Below are 18,937 nucleotides of genomic sequence, written 5' to 3' on the forward strand. Positions count from 1 at the left end.
TAGAAAATGAATAGCAACAGAGTATCCATGATGATATTTGGTTTTGTGTCTCAATCAATAATCCTGTCAATTATAACAATAATAACAAGATTAAGAAATGAGAACAAACAAAGTTTGCGACGGTGGAGTCTGGAATGATTACTTTCTTACTGTATTTTATTTACAATCCCGTGCCGAGCTTCATCTCCCGAAAGTATAATTGTATATGGGTCATAAGTGAACCATTTATAATAAATGGTACCGGATCAAAACCTAGGGCTAGAAGAATTATGGTTATATATTTTCATTATTTAGATAATTTACAGTTTATCTCGTTGTAATTTGACTCAAAATTACATTTTTTTTATGGTTTAAAAGTAACATTTTACTGTCCTACAATATCTTCTATTATAATGTAACCTTTCATTTTTTATTTTATTATTTTACTGGTCAAACGTCAAATAATTAAAATTTTTAATTTCTAAATATTTTAAAGAAGGTTTAATTTCACAATATATATATAGGAAAGTAAAGGACCAAAATAAGATTTAAGTTAACGCAAAGAAAAACTAAGAATGAGAAAATCGAATTTAAACGTGGCACTAATAATTTTCAACTTTGTTATTAATTATAGACAATTTTTACACAAGATGACAAAAAAAATGTAAAACGCACCTCACAAAATACTTGTTCTTTCTACTTCTTCTTCTTTTTTAATGAAAAGTAAATTTTTCAATATACAAATGTCAAACAAAATTAAAAAAAAAAATACAAGAATAACACTTGTGAATAATTACCATATGAATTAACCATCAAAATTGTGCTAGTCTTTCAAGCAATTCTGCATCGTTTAAGTTTGCATTCCCAATTAGGGAATGTGACTTTCATTGGTGCTCAAAACATTAACATTATTCAATAAGGCAAAACCAAAACTAGATAAGCTAGTTATGTTTTTTCAAGTAGTGTTGAACACTAAACCATACACATATTTTACATAAAAAAACGTATATTTTTAAAATTACTATTGGCCCATTCTTATTTCTTCAAATATCTCATATCTCTTAGTTACCACCATTAGTGTTAAGGATTAAGAGAGAAGGGGAGAAACTAATTGTAATAATTGAAGAATGTGAGTTACATGAATAATTGACAATTTGCAAATAAAATTTACTAAAATAAATCTCTGAAACTATCTTTAACCAAGAGTTGTACAAAAATCTTATTTTTTCCTCATATTTTTAAACTTAAAGTTAAAACCAATCGCTTTAATGATCAATTTCATCAAAGTAAAACTATCTTTGACCATGAGTTATATGGCTAATGATCATTTTTTTTTCCCTCGTCAATATAATACTTAAGATCATTCGCTTTAATGATCAATTTCATTCAAAGGAGGGCGCCTGCAGACACTGCAAAATGAACCATATGGAGAAAAGAGCATGATTAATGTTAAGTACAAAATATTACACAATAAAACAATCTGTCACCCAAATTTTAAAAAACCCTGTTAAGGCCTTTTTTTTTTTTGTGTGCAGAGCCCAAAATCAAGCTCTATAAGCTCTCTTTGATGGATGGAAGTTCATGGAACTGGCCGGCATCATAGCCTCCAATCCTCCATGGAGGTTTCAGAAACTCCGCCCTTGCAAATGGGCCCTTTCTGTACACCATCGATTTTAACCACAATGCAATTTTTTTTAAATATATTTTCATGAGTAATCGTTTGAAAATTGAAAGAATCTAATAAACAACCAAACAATTGTGCATGAGGTTCGATTCCTGATCGTGTATATAAAAAAGATTTTATTGAAAGAAATTTACTCACTTAATATGATCTCCTGCCTCGAAAGAATTAATCTTCAGCTATCGGCTGGAGAATGCATTGGGAAACCAAAAAAAAAAAATCCATCATCTTTCAACTTTCAACTTTTTTAAGTGGTACAACACGACACGAGATTGGCTGAGGAAGCCCCTTGTTTTCCCAACTTATGCGCTGATATGTGATTTAAATTCACCACTAAATGGTTGCCTTAGCCCCGGGTGTCTTCTGCCAAGAAGAGTTGTGGCCGAATATACTTATTAAGAAAAATAGACAAATACTCATTAATAAATAGGAAAAAAATGCGCAGCCAAACTGTGGAGTAAAGCTAGGTAACTTGTTAGTATTTCCTTCTCCATGAAGTCCATTTGAGTTTAAGCTGGTACCACAAAGGTGGTAATCCCAGAACCCCTCGTGTTAGCCTTGGATCAAACACGTCAAATTGGACCCTACTTAGGGAATCCAAGAGAACCTGAGCAGGCACTGCAGGAAGGAGCACTGGAAGAGCCTCAGCAGGCACACTTTCAGCTAACTTCCGAGCCTTCTGTAAGTGCGCATTGGCTACCGATGCCATTTCATAAACTGCATCACAAAGGCCCTCGCGAGAATCCAACCATCTCTCTTCTCCGTCTCCTTGCTTAACTAATAGCCCATGCTTGGATGCTATTGCAGTTGGTATGTAAGAAAAATGACTATTGCGACCAGCATGATAGGGCAAGGATTTAAGGAGCAAAAGAATACCACTGGCCTTGCCAATATGTGAGGCTGCATGGTCAGCTGCAGTAGACATAATACCACCAGCTTGAAGTGTCAAGTACAGCATAGTTGATACAGTGTCCTCCGCATATTTCTCTAACTCCCCAATAGTTTCTGGGATGTCAGTGACCTCTCTTCTTGCATCATTGATCCGAGCTTCAACAGATCGTTTCAACCATGTCTTACTAATTTTTTTCTCAGCTATCACAGATGACAGGGCCTGTGCTGTTGGGTGTTCAATCAATTTATTGGCAAATATTTTGTCTATGGCTTCCTGCCACCATACAAGGCGCATAAGTCCAATCCTGGGGTCTGAAGCAACATCCATAGCTCTAGCGGTTTCAACATTCAAGGCACGGAGTACAAATGCAGCCTTCCGCATAGATGGAGGCAGTTCAAGAAGGCAAAGATAGTGATGATAATCATAACTTCTCACTTGCTGTACGCAATAAGAGAGAGCTGCCCTTAAGTTACTAGATGCAGAACCACCATTCATTAAACCTTACCTGGGTGCCTACAGATGAAAGTTACATCAATCACAATACTACCATACAAGCTAAAATAAAAAGTTGCAAAATGGAAATCACTATGTATACATCAACAAATATTGTGTAAACACACATGCATAACATCATATATCTTAGAAGTTACTTGAGGACTGATTTTTGTCCATTTAAAATTGTAAGCTATGATCTAATTCCGCAGATGGGTTGAGAATGCATAGCATACTCTGAAATTAATTTGCAAAATAATTCTTCAATGATCATATGTAAAGTTAACAGCTTCATGAAAAGTCTAATCATAACTCATATCTTTTCATTTTCTTTATCATTATGTCAGACTCGCCTTTGTTCTGTGCTATTTTCAAATTTAATATACATGGATAAGGCATTGGGCAAACTGTATGGGCACAACAACCCTTGAAGAAAAGATTTTCTTCCACAACAACCAAACCTTATTCCACTAATTGGGGGTTGAGCTCTATAATATGCTAAAGGAAAACAAAATAATCAGCAATACACTGATGTCTATCGTTAATTATCATCCAGGTAAGAATATGCATATACAAATACCCGTTGTCAGTACATTTTATCCACATGTCAAACAATTTCTGAACGGGGTCCGTGACAATCGCTATGAGAAGTAGTGGAACATGCTCCCTGCTGCTGAATCACTTACTACTATTAGTCTGTTACTACTAACTCCTCAAGCAACTATAGCTGATAGTTAATGTTGAGATATATAAAACCATTAATGTAGCCTCACCCAACAGCTTAAGTTTTTGGATTGAATTGGTTCTTTACATGGTATCAGAGCCAGGTTGTACCGGGTTCGATCCTCATCGTCTCCCACTTTCTTTCTAGTGGAATTTCTCTCTTCGGCCATGTAGGTGGGCCTGTGTATTGTCCACCCTTCTAGCCCAGTGGACTCTCGTGTAAGGGGGCGTGTTGAGATATATAAAACCATTAATGTAGCCTCACCCAACAGCTTAAGCTTTTGGGTTGAATTGGTTCTTTACAGTTAATATCATGAATAAGCTTATACCTGCGACAATCAACTATAAGAACATTGTCATCAAATGGCAAAGGTTCTGACCACATTATATAGAGATTGCAGTACGTTGACACGGGAAGATTCCAAGCCATGTGCTGGTGTGAAACAGGTATTGTTTTGTTGCTTTGATGCAATGGCTATGCAATTGGGTAAAAAACTTGTAAAAGATCTGATATCTAAGAGTTTATATTGTTGGTTGACCGTGTATGAGCATGTAGTTATGCGCAGACAAGGTATGATTGCATCATTTTAGTTCTTTTGCTTGGCAATGTAATTGTATTTTTTCATACAGCACATTTGCTAGGTGTGATTATACTCTACTCTTGTTGGGGAAAGGGTATGAAAAGAATAAGAGAAGCCATCAGGTTAGCAAGATAGGAAGCCAATTAGTCAGTTTGGATGGCAGTTAGTGGGACAAATAGCAGAAATTGTATAGCTGGGGCATCTATTGGAACAATTTTTAACTGAGCACATTGTTCAGTTAGAAAAAGGCATTGTAGAAGATCATTTTCCTTGACTCGAGATACAGCAATAATAGAGAATTCCTTTCTCTTTCACTCTGTCCTCTCTTCTCTGCAATCTTCAGACACTCACTCTCCCTGAGTGCCTATCAGCTCTGAATTATCTTTACCAGAAATATCACAAAACAGGAGTATGTTCACTGTCAATAATTGATGTATTAAAATTATATTTCACTTATCTTCATTTTTTTATTTATTTCAAATATGCATATTTTTATGAAACACGTGACATTTAGACAATTCTACTTTATGAATTTTGAACTTTGATCAATCTCATGTCCATAAGTCCATTCATATAAATATGGGAACAAGTAGCAAGAATATGGAGCGAATAACATCCTCCAGGTCATTTATTTATATAAACAAGTAGCAAGCATAAAGAATAAGAAAGTCAAGATAGGTAGCAGCATGTACTCCGCAGACTAAGCACTTACTTTGCAATCAACATTCATTCACCAATTACGCACAATTGTTATATAGGGGGGAAATGACATTTAACTAAACCACATAAGATGGAACTGGCCATCCCACAACATAATCGCAGGAAAAAATAAGACAGGCAGAACAACGACCATAGAAAAGAAGCATATAAATTATGAACTTGATGGGATATAATCACATACCTCCTTTAGTGCGTCCAGAAGTGTAGTTTGTGAAGAGTAAAGAGGAACAGGGTCCAGAGGAAGACAACAAACCCAGAGAAAAAGGGGGAAATGGAGATTGTCAAAGAGGCAAAAGAATCTCACTGCACAGGGAAGGGCTGAATCAGAGTGGGGTTGAAATTGAAACTGTAGAGAACAGCATTAAAGCAAAGAGGGGGTTGGTGGTACTGTGTGTGTGTGTGTGTGCTGTAATTGGCCACCAAATCCAATTCTTGATGGACCTGAATAGATAAAAGGGCTGGGTCAATAACCAGCCCAATACACATGACCTTAACCAACACAATCTATAGGTATAAGGAGGACTTCTGTCATGCAATATAGGTATAGGAATGAAGACTTAAACTCCAAAATATGTACATTGCATTTATCAAGAATATAGAATTCAACCAACAATCATCGCTTTAAGTGATAAAGAATTTGTTTTCTTTAATTAGAGGTCTCGAATTTAAGTCTTAAGAATGAAAAAAAATTATTTTGAGAGAGTCATCTCATATAAAAAATCCAACTGTGCATGAACTGAATTAATCGGCTAATCGATGAATCGATAGATATATATTTATAATAATTAACCAATGAATTTTGCGTTTTATAATTATGGTGGAATGTTACGTGATTTTTTTTCTTACGCTTAACCTTCAATAGTATATAAATTTAAAAAAGTACAAAGAAAAATCTACATAGATAATTAAAATATAATAACAAATATTTTTGCTCTTCATTTCTCATTAAAACATTCATGATTCAAAAAATAAAATAAAAAAACGTTTATTCAAATATAACTTGATTACTAAAAATTAGCTTTCCAATAATTTTTTGTTGAGTTTTTAACCCCATAAAATGACCAAATAAGAGCTGTTTTAAAAATTATTATTGTATACTATATTATCTTCTGAATGACCTTTATGAGTCATTTGAAAGTTGAAACCACTTAATGACATTCTTCTAACTAAAAATGAATTCACTTATAGGGTACAACATACCATAAACAATACGAGATAATAACGTAAATGAAAATTTTAATTAGTATATAATCTCGTTGAACAAATTATCAAAATGTAATTAGATGGAGTTAGAAAACTATTTTGTAAATAATAAAAAACATATAAAAATCATTTTGATCACTCTTTTTATTTAAATTATTATATGAATATTATCAACAACAAATAAAATAAAATCTAACCACATAAGGTGATTAAGAACCTATTTGGATCCTTTTATTTTTAAGCTAGAAGCTACTTATAAGCTAAAGCTAAAAAAAGAGCTTAAACAAAGAAAATAAAAGCTGTTTGAAAATTACATAAAAAAATTAATTTAAAAATACTTATTTCAAGAAAATTATCTCTTTTTATTTTTATAACTCTTCATTTTTTTTAAAAACACATAATTCAAGAAAAACATATAAGAGCTTAGAAAAAAGCTCCTCCTAGTAGCTTTTAGAGCCTGTTTGGATTCTCTTATTTTTAAGCTAGAAGCTACTTATAAGCTAAAGCTAAAAAAAATAGCTTAAAAAAATAAGCTAAAAGCTGTTTAGAAATTACATAAAAGTTTTAACTTAAAAATTATTTAAAAGCACATATTTCAAGAAAATTATCTTTCTCTCTATCTTTATAACTCTTCATTTTAAAAAAAAATAGTTTTTCGTTATAAGAGCTTTTCCCAAAATCTGTTTGGCCTAGCTTATGCTTATAAGTAGCTTCTAGCTTAAAAATAAGAGGATCCAAACAGGCACTTAGTTTTTAGCTTTTTTCTTTATTATAAAAAAAATGTTTTTCATTATAAGAGCTTTTCTCAAAATCTGTTTGATCTAGCTTATACTTGTAAGTAGTTTCTCACTTAAAAAATATAGGATTCAAATAATCACTAAATTTTTGTAAATAAGTTTATCATTGAGATTTTGTCTCTGTGATTTAGGGCATGCTTGGTGCATAGTATAGGATAAGGCTTGATAGTATAAGACCTGATTAAATTTTAATACTATCCAGCGTTTGGTGTGATATTGTATAAGATAATATCCTACAATATTTTAAAAATTAATTTATTAAAAAAATTTATTTTAATATATAAATATTGAAATGATATATTAGTTCTTGGGAATTGTACAAGCAATATTAATACATCAACTCCTTATCAGGCCTAATTCATCACTCCTAGGCCGGATTAAGTTATACATCATTTTGATGTATAAAGGGGTCCTGCTGTATAAGTTTATACTATACAATGATTGCATCAAACAACTGAAAATGTCATAACATATATATAAACTTATACTATCATACTTTATACATCACACCAAATAGGCCTTTAAATAGAAAATCCAAAATAAAGGGAGGAGGATTGGAGGAATAGAAAAAGCATTTATCCTTCCTCGCGTTGCCAAACAAGTAAGTGAGGATGCTGGCAGAACATTCCAGAACCTCACGACCCTAGAACTCTCTAGTTTCTTTCTTGGCTCTACCGCTCCCTCTTCTTCAGTCTTCACTCGATCAAATAAAACCCATTTCTTCGCGTAAACCAAAACCACCCTAAAATCTGAACTCCGATCCATGGCCGACGAAGCCAAAGCCAAAGGCAACGCTGCTTTCTCTTCCGGCGACTATGCCGCCGCCATCCGTCACTTCTCCGACGCCATCGCTCTATCCCCTGAAAATCACGTCCTCTATTCAAATCGATCTGCGGCTTACGCCTCTCTCCAAAAATACACGGAGGCTTTAGCCGACGCCAAGAAGACCGTCGACCTAAAATCCGACTGGTCCAAGGGTTACAGTCGTCTCGGCGCCGCTCATCTTGGTCTTAACCAATACGACGACGCCGTTTCAGCTTACAAAAAGGGCCTCGAAATCGACCCAAACAATGGGCCCCTCAAGTCCGGTTTATCTGATGCCCAGGCTGCGGCGGCGGCGGCAGCTTCCAGGTCCCGCTCGGTTCCGCCATCAACTAACCCCTTCGGCGACGCTTTTTCTGGCCCCGAGATGTGGGCCAGGCTCACTGCTGACCCTACCACTAGGGCTTACCTTCAACAACCTGATTTCGTGAAGATGATGCAGGATATTCAGAGAGATCCCAACAATCTGAACCTGCACTTGAAGGACCAAAGAGTCATGCAAGCCATTGGGGTTTTGCTCAACGTGAAGATTCGAACACCGACGGATGACACTGATATGCCGGAGTCTTCTTCACCTTCGCCGTCCGAGAGGAAGAGAGCTGCCGAAGCCGAACCTGCGAAGCAACCGGAGCCCGAGTCTGAACCTGAGCCCATGGAAGTGACAAGTGAGGAGAGGAGCGCAAAGGAGAGGAAGGCTCAGGCTCAGAAGGAAAAGGAAGCGGGCAATGCAGCGTACAAAAAGAAGGATTTTGATACCGCAATTGAACATTACTCGAAGGCTATGGAGTTGGATGATGAGGATATATCGTATCTCACAAACCGAGCTGCTGTTTACTTGGAAATGGGAAAGGTATGCTTTTTGGTTTAATAGATATATTGAATTTCTGTTCCTTTCTATTAAATGGTCATTGTGCATTGCTCTTTTTAATTGTAGAATGTAGACTAGACAAGTGGTTAGTACTTTATGCAAATATGAGGTATATGTCTATTTTTTTTAATGAGGCTGCTTAGTCATATTTGTGCATTTAATCAAATTTTAGGTTAAAATATAATTTTTCTCATCACATCACTCTCTTTTCTAATTTTATTGAGAAAAAAAGTTTCTAATGTAGTTTCTGTACTTGCAATTGTTTTTAAACACCTCATTGTTTTCAACATTTCGTGCTCGCCATTTGTTGCAGCTATAACCCTGTCAGAGTTGCATGGAGTTACTATGAAGTATAGAGATCAAATTGAAAAAGGGGACCAAAAATATATTTTGACACTCATTTTCAATTTGATTTCTATAAGTGTTATAACTTTAATACTTTGTTGTAATAACAGGCCGGTAAGAACTAAATTGAGAATGAAATCTAAATGATAACTATTGGTTTGTGGGAACTAAGAAGAATGTGTCAAGCGTGATTTAGAGTGGTTTTTGTCTCGGGTTTAACCCTCTCATCAAGCCATGCACGTTGTCTATATGTTCAAGATACTTTGGTGCATCCAGTAGCCAAACCCCTCCGAAGTGTTTGTGACTAATGATATTTAAGATCGATGTTAGGCTAATTTTTTGTACAATGGATATAGAGGAATTTGATCAAATATTATCATGATTGTCTTTAATGTGCCTGAGTGAGTGTTTAAATAGGTCTCTTTGATTTTCATAGAGTGTCTTTAGCATATAAGACTAGGCAGTCGTCTGAAAAAATCAAGGGAATATGTTTTGGTAAGGTAAGGACTCTTCTTACAACTATTCCTTGATGAATATTTTTTCAGTACGATGAATGCATAAAAGACTGTGAGAATGCTGTTGAAAGAGGAAGAGAACTAAGGTCAGACTTCAAGATGATAGCAAGAGCTTTGACAAGGAAAGGAACTGCCTTGGTCAAAATGGCAAAATGCTCGAAGGATTATGAACCTGCCATTGAGACTTTCCAAAAAGCACTTACAGAGCACCGCAACCCAGACACCTTGACCAAACTTAATGAAGCTGAGAAGGCCAAGAAAGAACTAGAACAACTAGAATACTTTGATCCAAAGTTGGCTGAAGAGGAGAGAGAAAAGGGTATGATCTCTTCTAGTCTACTCTCCTAGGTTCTTCATTTCCTGCTAGCTTTGTTTTTCTTTCTTTGGATTCCATCTTTTCCTAATAAATTTAACTTGTATTATAAAAAACGTTGACATGCAGGAAATGAATTCTTCAAGCAGCAGAAGTATCCTGAGGCTATAAGGCATTACACAGAGTCTATAAGAAGAAACCCAAAAGATCCTAAGGTAATAATACTCTTGGACAGAGGTGATAATCCTTGTGTTTAATGGCAAAATGCATGTACTAATCTGTTTGAATATCCCGTTTGTTACAGGCTTATAGTAACAGAGCTGCATGCTACACTAAACTGGGGGCAATGCCTGAAGGTTTGAAGGATGCAGAGAAGTGCATTGAGCTTGATCCAACCTTCTCAAAGGGTTATAATAGGAAAGGTGCGGTCCAGTTTTTCATGAAAGAATATGACAAGGCTTTGGAAACATATAAAGAGGGATTGAAACATGACCCTAACAACCAGGAGTTGCTTGACGGCATTGCAAGGTATGGTATTGTTCTACATTCATGCAATTTTAATTTAATATTTCAAGTTTACTTGTTGACTGTGATCTTGTGTGTCTAATCATCTAATATCCATTTTAGATGTGTACAACAAATTAATAAGGCCAGCCGTGGAGATTTGACTCCCGATGAATTGAAGGAGAGGCAGGTGTGGCATACTGTCATACTTTATAGTATTTACTGCCAAAAATATTTCAGTGGGAAATTTATAGTTTCATTTATTTATTCAATATATTTTAAAATTTTGTGTTCTTTTGCAGGCTAAAGGAATGCAGGATCCAGAGATACAGAACATCCTCCAAGACCCTGTTATGAGACAGGTTTGCTCACCTCTTGATCGAATGTTGGTGTGTATTGCGTTCGTGTGACGGGAATGAGATTTGCTTATGGAGTGTTGTGTGTGTATGCAGGTATTGATTGATTTCCAGGAAAATCCCAAGGCTGCACAGGAACATACTAAGAATCCAATGGTGATGAGCAAGATCCAAAAGCTGATCAGTGCCGGAATTGTTCAGATGAAGTAAATTTGATGGAAGGTGGCAGGGAGTTCATGCGAAGAAGCAATTGACAATTACATTTCGCAGTGTGACATTGATACTTTAATAGATTGGGTTGGAGAACAAACTGGGAGATTTTGAGTTGTTTTCTAATTTTGCTTTGTTTTAGTGAATTCATACAATTTATGAGAAACTCAATTGCAGTCCATTTTTCCATTTCGTTGGTTTCTTGTGCGTGCCATGCCTTTCTTTTAATTTAATCTAAATCGTTGGAGGGTGACTGTGATATCGCGGTTTGATAACTTGATCTCGGTTGTCTGAGGTTATAAATGTCTTGTTCGGGTGTCTTTTGTTGCAGAAGATCACCGTCTTTCCTCAGTTTCTACGAAAATGAATTTCGTGAATTGGGCTCCCCTGGGCTAGGGGAAACAATATTTGTAACCTAAAATGTTTTGCTAATTAGTTTGACTAATTAAAGCTGTGTATAGTAGCAGATTAGAGTATTTGCTACTGGTGTTTAAGATCTCTTTGGAAACTCTTTCTATGACGATTTATGGTGGCCATAAAGTCTCGGCTCTTTTTTTGTTTTGTTTTGTTTTACCGATAAAATAGACTGTAAATATTGTTTTAAAATTCCCAAAAAAAAAAAAAACATATGGTGAAATGTATTTCGTGGGCTGAAGATGATCATGCTTGTATTGTTGGTAATTCTGACGGCTGTTTTATTCTGGCCTTTTTGGGGGAGATCTATGTATTATGGGATTTTATTTTCTCATGTTGTTAGAGATAATTATCTTCTATTATAGACACATGATGTGGTGGAGTCCACTATCTATTAAAAAAAGAAAAAAAAGAAAAATGATGACACAATTTTTGATGTGAGAACATGAAATAATTATCTCATGTAAAATGAGATGATGATTTTTCTTATATTATTCATCAGTCAGTTATAAATGATGAGTATTGTTTGGCCGAAAATATAATACAGTGCAACTGTGCTATTATATGAGCTCACAGTTATCAATGTCGTACCATATGGTAAGTAGTTATACAAAAATTAATTCAAAATTTTTATTTTTTTTAATAAAATAAAAATTTGATTTATGAATTAAATCAAAAAAAATTTAAAAAATTATTATTAATAAGAAAAATGAAATAGAGATTTTATTTGTCATTTAAACTCAAAAATCAATTTGAAAAATATATATTAATAAAAAAATAATTAAATAATTATTTCAATAAGTATTTTTTTATTTTTTTATTATATTTTTATATTTTACGATTCGATACTATATATATTATAAAAAACCAGTCAAACAATAGTATTTCGATTCTAACAATAAGTAGTTATCTTGGGTGTTCATCTTGTTTGACCCACCTTAGTTATAGTTAAACGTCATAGAATCTAGTGTCCCAAAGGCCCAAACACAAACATTTAAAAAAAAAATATTATAGAATCACAATGGCCAAAGCCCAGGTTGAAGAAATGGATATATTTTTTTTAAAGTGACAATATATATTTTTATTATTTATGTTAAAGATAAATTAAACATATGTTCTACATAAAAAACACCTTCATTAAAAAAAATCAAAAAATTAAAATAACGTTGATTACATAGGGTTGATAAAGCCAAGTCAGTTTGTTAGTATATGCGGTGTAACTTGATACAATGTCAAAAACAAAGTGAACCATATAAAAAAAGGGTTCCCTTACTGCAGATAATTATCTGCAATAAACCCAATACGACATTGTTTTGAGACGAAAATCATGGTGTTTTTGTAATTTTAATTTATTTTAAGGTAATAATAGTCTTTATATTTATAATTCTTTAAGATTTCAATACCAAAATGATGTCGTTTTGGTAATAAATGCAGATAACTTATCTGCATTAACTGCAAAAATATTTTTTCATAAAAAGAAATATGTGATTGTAAACAAAATAAGTGTTTTAAGGGGATTTTGGGCGAAGCTATGGAATTTAGTTAAAGCCTTAAAGGACTTGAATTAAAATTATTAAGTTATAAAATACTTTCAACAGTTGCGAGGTTATTAAATTGTAATTCAAATTGTGAATTTTCATAATTAATTTTCAAGAAAAATATTATATTTATAAATTTTTTGTTTACAAATTCAACTATGTATTCCCAGGAATAGACACAGCTAAAAATATATTTCCGAAAATATATAATGTAGTTGGTAAAAGTTTGTAAACAAAAATTTGTAAATATAATCTATTACAATTTTTAAATCACATCAAATAGAACATATAAATAACGTATTTTATTTAATATAATAATTTTAAACTAAGAATTGATAAAATTAAAATCATAAATCATAAGTAATATGTATCAAATTTATGTTTCATAAGAAAAAAAAAGCATTTATATAATCAAATAAGATGTATACAAAAGTGTAATCAAATTCATTTATATGATCAATGCTTGGAAAGGGATAAGCGTCCTTGGGACATACTTTGTTTAAGTCGGTATAATCGACGCACATCCTCCACACCTCACTAGGCTTTTTAACCAACATAGGATTAGAGAGCCAGGTTGTATATTTGACTTTTTTTATGAAGCCAGCTTCGTGGAGCCTTTTCACTTCCTCATCGATTATCTTCTGGCGATCAGGGCCAAACTTCCTCTTCTTTTGCGCGACGGGCTTCGCTTTGGGGTCTATTGACAATCGGTGGCAGCACACTTCTGGGTCTATACCTGTGTCGGATGGTTTCCAGGCGAAGAGATCTCTGTTACTACGTAGCAGCTTGATCAGCCTACTCTTAATTTCGGGATCAATGGTCGCTCCGATTGTAGTTGACTGGTGGTCCGCGTCGCCCAAAACTACATGCTCTAATACTCCATCTGGCGTGGTCCTGGAATGTTTCGCTCGAGGGTCGTCTCTAGCGTCGAATTCTACAAGAAAACATTGATCAAGTTCTTTGTCATTTCTACTAGCATTTTCTTCTATTACCTGTGACGTTCTCACTTGAGGCGTTGGTTGGTCTTTGAAGGTGACCTTAGGTGCTGGTTTCAAAGATACATTGTAGCAACTCCTGGCTACTGTTTGGTCGCCTTTTACCGTCGCCACCTTATTGTCCCTCGCCACGAACTTTATTGCCAAGTGCGGGTACGATATTCTTGCTTCAAACGCGGTGAACATTCTTCTGCCGAGAATTACATTATAAGCTGGCTGGGTGTCGAGCACCAGGAACTGGATGTCAGCTGATCTTGATGTGGGTGGCGTCCCCAAAGACAAACACAGGCTTATCATTCCAAGCGGCTTGGTGGTTGTTGCGTCGAAACCTGAAAGTTCACCTGCAACGGTCATTCATTGTAAATCCTAACGCCCTGAAACATGGCAAAAATAAGATATCAGCAAAGCTGCCGTGGTCAACAAATACACGATTGACGCCGAAATTGGCGATTATTGATTGAATGACCAAAGGGTCATCATGTCCAGGAAGGACGTCGCCCAAATCGTTGTAATCCCACACGATTTTAGGCTTGGCGGGACCTGAATCCACTTTTACTTTGCTGATGACTTTACCAGCAACCGCCAAACACTGTTTCAAATATCTCTTCCTAGTGTTGACTGTTTCCCTGCCTCCGCTCAGGCCTCCTGAAATCATGTTTATCACCCCATGCTTGATGACTGCTGAATCTTCTTCATATCCTTCTCGTCTTCCTCTATTGCTTTGGTTAACCGGCACTTTGCGGTCTCGTGGGGAGTCTTCTCCGCGATCTCGTTCATGGCAAGGTTGATAACCAAGCTGGTTGTTTCTCCTTTGTTCTGGTGACCTGCTACGCTCACGTTGTCGCCTTCCAGTTCTGGCCGGGCGCGCACCTTCTCCTCCCCGCCTTTGAGCACCGCCCTTGATGAGCTCGTCAATCTCGTCTTTAAGGTGTCTGCATTCCTCAGTACTATGGTCGTTGCTGCGGTGGAACTTGCAGTACGCGGCAGCTTCTCCGGTCGGCTGCTGGGGCCGTTGGTTGTTCTTGGGCTCCTCTTTGTACTCAGTTTGCAGGACGCTATGTGATGGGCGTCCTGATGTGTCACGCCCTGAAGGGCGACTGGCATACTTAGACGATTTATGACTCCGCCTGTTCTCTTCAGCTTGGTTCTTACTCTTATCGATCGTCATCTCTTGGTTATGGGCGTCATCAACTCGACTCCCTTTGTACTCTTTAATTCTCATGAACTCCTGGGCTTTTTTCCTGACTTCTTCTAAGTCAGTGATTTCATGGCGAGCGAGTTCGTAAGCGAACGCTCCCTGTCGCAAGCCTGACAGAAGTATGTGCACTTGCACCTTGGGGTCTAAGCCTTGAAATTGCAGAGCCTCTTTATCAAAGCGGTCCAAAAAGGATCTAAGGGACTCTCCAGATTGTTGGCGAATCTTTTCAAGGGAGTGAACGGACTTAGGCACCGGGCGATTGGTTGCGAAGTGGGACTGAAACTTGCTCGCCAAATCGTCCCACGATGCAATACTACCGGTTGGTAGAGTGGTGTACCATGTCAGCGCTCTCTCTCCCAGAAGTGTGGGGAAAGTCCTGCACATGAGGAGATCCGTCTCGCCGTGAAGGGTCATTGCCGCTTCAAACTTTTGGATCCACTCAAAAGGATCAGTCTCACCAATATACATGGTGATGTTAGAGGGGCCTTTGAAACCGAGGGGTATGGGGGTTAACCGCAAGCTATCAGTCAAGGGTTTGTTGCGTCCTGACGTATGAGCAGCGTTATCCTTACATTGGGGTTACGTGCATGCTGGTCGGGTTGTGGGTGAGGTATGTGTGGGGCTTCAACAGAGTAAGAGAGGGCTGAGGCCTGGTGTAAAGCTTGGTGGGCGCCATATGGTGGATGACCAGGGTTTAGATAAGACCCCTGGGGTTGTGGGATGGCCATGTTATGTGGTTGCATAGCGTAACCGTGGAATGGGAAACCAGCAGGGTAAGGTTGAAGGAAAGGAGCAACAACGTTGGCAACATTATGAGTGTAAGGTCCAGGGGGCACGGGGCTATCATGGCAAATGATGATCATTGTACATCGCCACTGGCTGACTTCGGGCCGGTTGTGGACGATGGGCGAGTGTGTCGAAGGCTTGTGGTGCAGCAGTGGGGAATGACATTCCGAAGTGAACTCCCAGCGGTGGGGGTTGGTTTGGGACTAAATTTTTTCCTTGCATTTCACGCATAGCTACGCGGTGATTCAACTGTGCTATTCTAGCGCCAGCTGTTGGAAACTGTGAGCCAACAGATTGCAGCACCGGAGGGAGAGCTTCGCCAACCGCTCGCTCAGCTGGAGCTGAATGCATGGATAGCGGGGAGTTAGGATGAACTGTTTGTACGTGACCCTCTGGGGTTGTGGCCCTAGCTTGTTCTTCTCTTCTGGTCGTGACAACCATGTTTAGTTATCAGAGTGTGAAATGCGTCTTGAGGATATTTGGTAGGAGAATGGGAATAGAAGTTTATAGCTTCCCACAGACGGCGCCAATGTACCGTTTAAATCTATAAGCCCATTATGTTCCCTTTTGAGATAATGTCACTGTATGGATGATACCCCTAGCTGAAGTAAAGACCAGGTTAGGAGGTATTGTTCAAAGGATGAAGCAAGTTAATAACAAGGGTGTTGGGTGTGTGAGTCTGTGACTAAATTCAAATGGGCATAATAACGATACATAAGATACCTTCATAGTGTGCCCAAGGGGGCTATTTATAGAGAAAGTGGTGTGCACCTAGTTGGTGAGGAGGGGGTCAACCCTCCTTGAGATTCACTCCCATGATGGCAGAGTTGGGCGTGGCAGGCGCTGCTGTTGTAGCAGCGCTGCGCCTTCTGCTGCCTAGAGGTGTCAGCGTAGGGCAAAGGAGCAGTTTCCTTTTACGAAGCCCGTGACAGTCGTCTTTGGGGGTTGAGGTCCCAAGATGGGACGTTTTGGTGCTTCCTTTTGGGAGTGTCGCAACATTGGGGGATGGGAGGATCCATGTCAGCCTTTAGGGCTAACGTGGGTTGGAGCCTGGGGTTGGACTTGGGACCTTGGGCCGGCAGTTATTGAGCCATCCGGAACACTACCCATAATATATAGTGTAATATGTAAAAATTTGTATGTAAATATAACTTATCCAAAATATAATTCTCTAAATATAAAACTTATTTAGTAGCATTTCTTTAAAAAAAAAATTTGGTAGAATTTTTTAAAATTTTTTAACAATTTAAATTTTGGTGAGAATTATTAAAAGAAAAGTTTTAAAAATAAAACTTAACAAATTGTTGAAGTGTGTGATTCTGATACGAATTATACTGTTCATATGTTTTTAATTGGGATTAATGAAATGAAAATAACTTTATTTCATATACTCAGGTGGACAATATTTTATAAATCAAAATCATACAATACATAAAAGGAATTGCTGACAAATGATTTCGCGAATCGTGCAATGTTATGTGAATTCCCAATCGTATTATTCTAATAATAATACCTTGTATCAGACTACGATAGTCGATAACTATGCTTTTCGATGACCAGTTTCCCGACACCTATTTGCAGCGAAGGACTTTCGTCTCGATGGGCTTATCACAATTAAACACAGTTTTTTTTTTACAAATCATATATATCTTTTATGGGGAGTAATCTTATTCCGAATGGATATAAGATCAATGCTTTAAACCTCTTTTAAAGACAATACTAAAGAGTATCAAATACATATTTTTTATCTCCATCTGCTCAGTTTCTATATACTAGCTAATTGAGCTACCATTATTTAATTAATTAAATATAATTTAGTAGAATCCCAGGGTAGCCGTAGATCAGTTGACAACTGAGCGCTTGAGGCAGGGTTTGAAAAATCTCATACATCCGTTGTTCCAATGAAGTTTTTAAGTTTTGACTTAAAACACCTGTTGTCTGTTTCAATAGGCCTTTTGTCCTTCGCACTGTAATTTTTAACATGTATGACCGGAATAATCTCTAGATCATATGTTTTGTCTAAAGGGAGGTTTTAAGACATGACACTCTACATACCGCGTCCGGTACAAATTCTGACATGCCATGAGACGTGATACCATAAAAGCCGCGTCCCTTACAAAATGATATGCACAGGACGCGGTTGTCCATCAATCACGTGTCAGAAAGTCATCACACTTTTAATTGCTAAGCGTTTAATTTTGGGGTCTTGGTGATAATACTTCAGATAAATCATCTTTTTTATGTCAGTCTTAAAGTTCCATTGCTTTCCAGATATGAATTAGATGAATTTGTCACTGACTGAATGAACTACTAAGGAGTAAAGCTCAATTTGAATGTGCTAAGCGCATTTGTCCAGTCCCAATTAAAATTCACCAAAGTTGTCTGAAATAGTTTATGAGGAAAACAAAATTTATCTATCAATTTTCTTATGTTTTCAGCTAATCTGTTTAGTTTTAAATTTAAATTTAATATAATTTAATTCAAAGAAATTTGAAGTAAATCGATTATTGTTTTGTTTTTTATTTTTTCAAGGAGGCAATAAACTGATTATATATTTTCTTTTCTTTTGTATGTACAAAATCGTCTCTTTTGCAATGAAGATTTTGTTTTTTTAAAAGTAGAATAGTAATTAACATTTCAAGTGTATTCTTTCTAAATGCTCAATATTATAGTTTTTGTGTTTCTAAATGCTCAATATTTCAATCTCCATAATTGTATAAAAACGAAAGAATAACTACACTAAATTTTCATAACTTGTTACTCCAACACGTTTATTGTTTAGTAAATTATCCATATTTCTATTTTAAAAAAATCCATATTTCTTCCTTTTTCTACAAACTATAAAAAATGTAAGTATCCTTATAATTTTTATTTTTATTTTGGTACAAAGTATCCTTATAATTTAATTAAGTTGCGGCCAATCAATCGAAGTGAACTAAACTGTTAGCTCAAGCCAACCGTTAGAGTAAAAATATGGATAAATTTAATGGTAGTTCATATATATA

The 18,937-nt window shown here is 36.3% G+C and overlaps 3 protein-coding genes across 3 annotated transcripts; 1 reads left to right on the forward strand and 2 right to left on the reverse strand.

Annotated features, from left to right (window-relative positions):
- Positions 1-1,801: 1,801 nt before the first annotated feature.
- LOC133302146 (uncharacterized) lies at positions 1,802-5,422 on the reverse strand. The gene is made up of 2 exons (XM_061501896.1): positions 5,250-5,422; positions 1,802-3,065 (listed from the first exon to the last, which is right to left on the reverse strand). Exon 2 carries the CDS (start codon positions 3,045-3,047, stop codon positions 2,136-2,138), a length of 912 nt encoding a protein of 303 aa, XP_061357880.1. The 5' UTR covers positions 3,048-3,065; positions 5,250-5,422; the 3' UTR covers positions 1,802-2,135.
- A 2,244-nt stretch (positions 5,423-7,666) lies between these two features.
- LOC133302116 (hsp70-Hsp90 organizing protein 1-like) lies at positions 7,667-11,201 on the forward strand. The gene is made up of 7 exons (XM_061501857.1): positions 7,667-8,740; positions 9,649-9,937; positions 10,061-10,146; positions 10,236-10,459; positions 10,559-10,625; positions 10,738-10,797; positions 10,888-11,201. The coding sequence occupies exons 1-7, from the start codon at positions 7,832-7,834 to the stop codon at positions 10,999-11,001; spliced, it is 1,749 nt and encodes a 582-aa protein (XP_061357841.1). The 5' UTR covers positions 7,667-7,831; the 3' UTR covers positions 11,002-11,201.
- A 3,084-nt stretch (positions 11,202-14,285) lies between these two features.
- Positions 14,286-15,614, reverse strand: LOC133302079 (uncharacterized). Its single transcript, XM_061501803.1, has one exon. The coding sequence runs from the start codon at positions 15,612-15,614 to the stop codon at positions 14,286-14,288; it is 1,329 nt and encodes a 442-aa protein (XP_061357787.1).
- Between the last annotated feature and the right edge of the window lie 3,323 nt (positions 15,615-18,937).

Source organism: Gastrolobium bilobum, unplaced genomic scaffold, assembly GCF_033153095.1.
Source record: "Gastrolobium bilobum isolate Gb01-03AN ecotype WA unplaced genomic scaffold, APGP_CSIRO_Gbil_v1 utg5726, whole genome shotgun sequence".
NCBI classification, from domain to species: domain Eukaryota; kingdom Viridiplantae; phylum Streptophyta; class Magnoliopsida; order Fabales; family Fabaceae; genus Gastrolobium; species Gastrolobium bilobum.

What these genes read in the sequence shown, in the direction of transcription:
- LOC133302146 (XM_061501896.1), bottom strand. Translation starts at nt 3,047, where the DNA reads ATGAATGGTGGTTCTGCATCTAGTAACTTAAGGGCAGCTCTCTCTTAT.
- LOC133302116 (XM_061501857.1), top strand. Translation starts at nt 7,832, where the DNA reads ATGGCCGACGAAGCCAAAGCCAAAGGCAACGCTGCTTTCTCTTCCGGC. An exon ending in TTGCTTGACGGCATTGCAAG is followed by an intron (nt 10,460 to 10,558) that starts GTATGGTATTGT and finishes TATCCATTTTAG; the next exon opens with ATGTGTACAACAAATTAATA. An exon ending in AAGACCCTGTTATGAGACAG is followed by an intron (nt 10,798 to 10,887) that starts GTTTGCTCACCT and finishes GTGTGTATGCAG; the next exon opens with GTATTGATTGATTTCCAGGA.
- LOC133302079 (XM_061501803.1), bottom strand. Translation starts at nt 15,614, where the DNA reads ATGTATATTGGTGAGACTGATCCTTTTGAGTGGATCCAAAAGTTTGAA.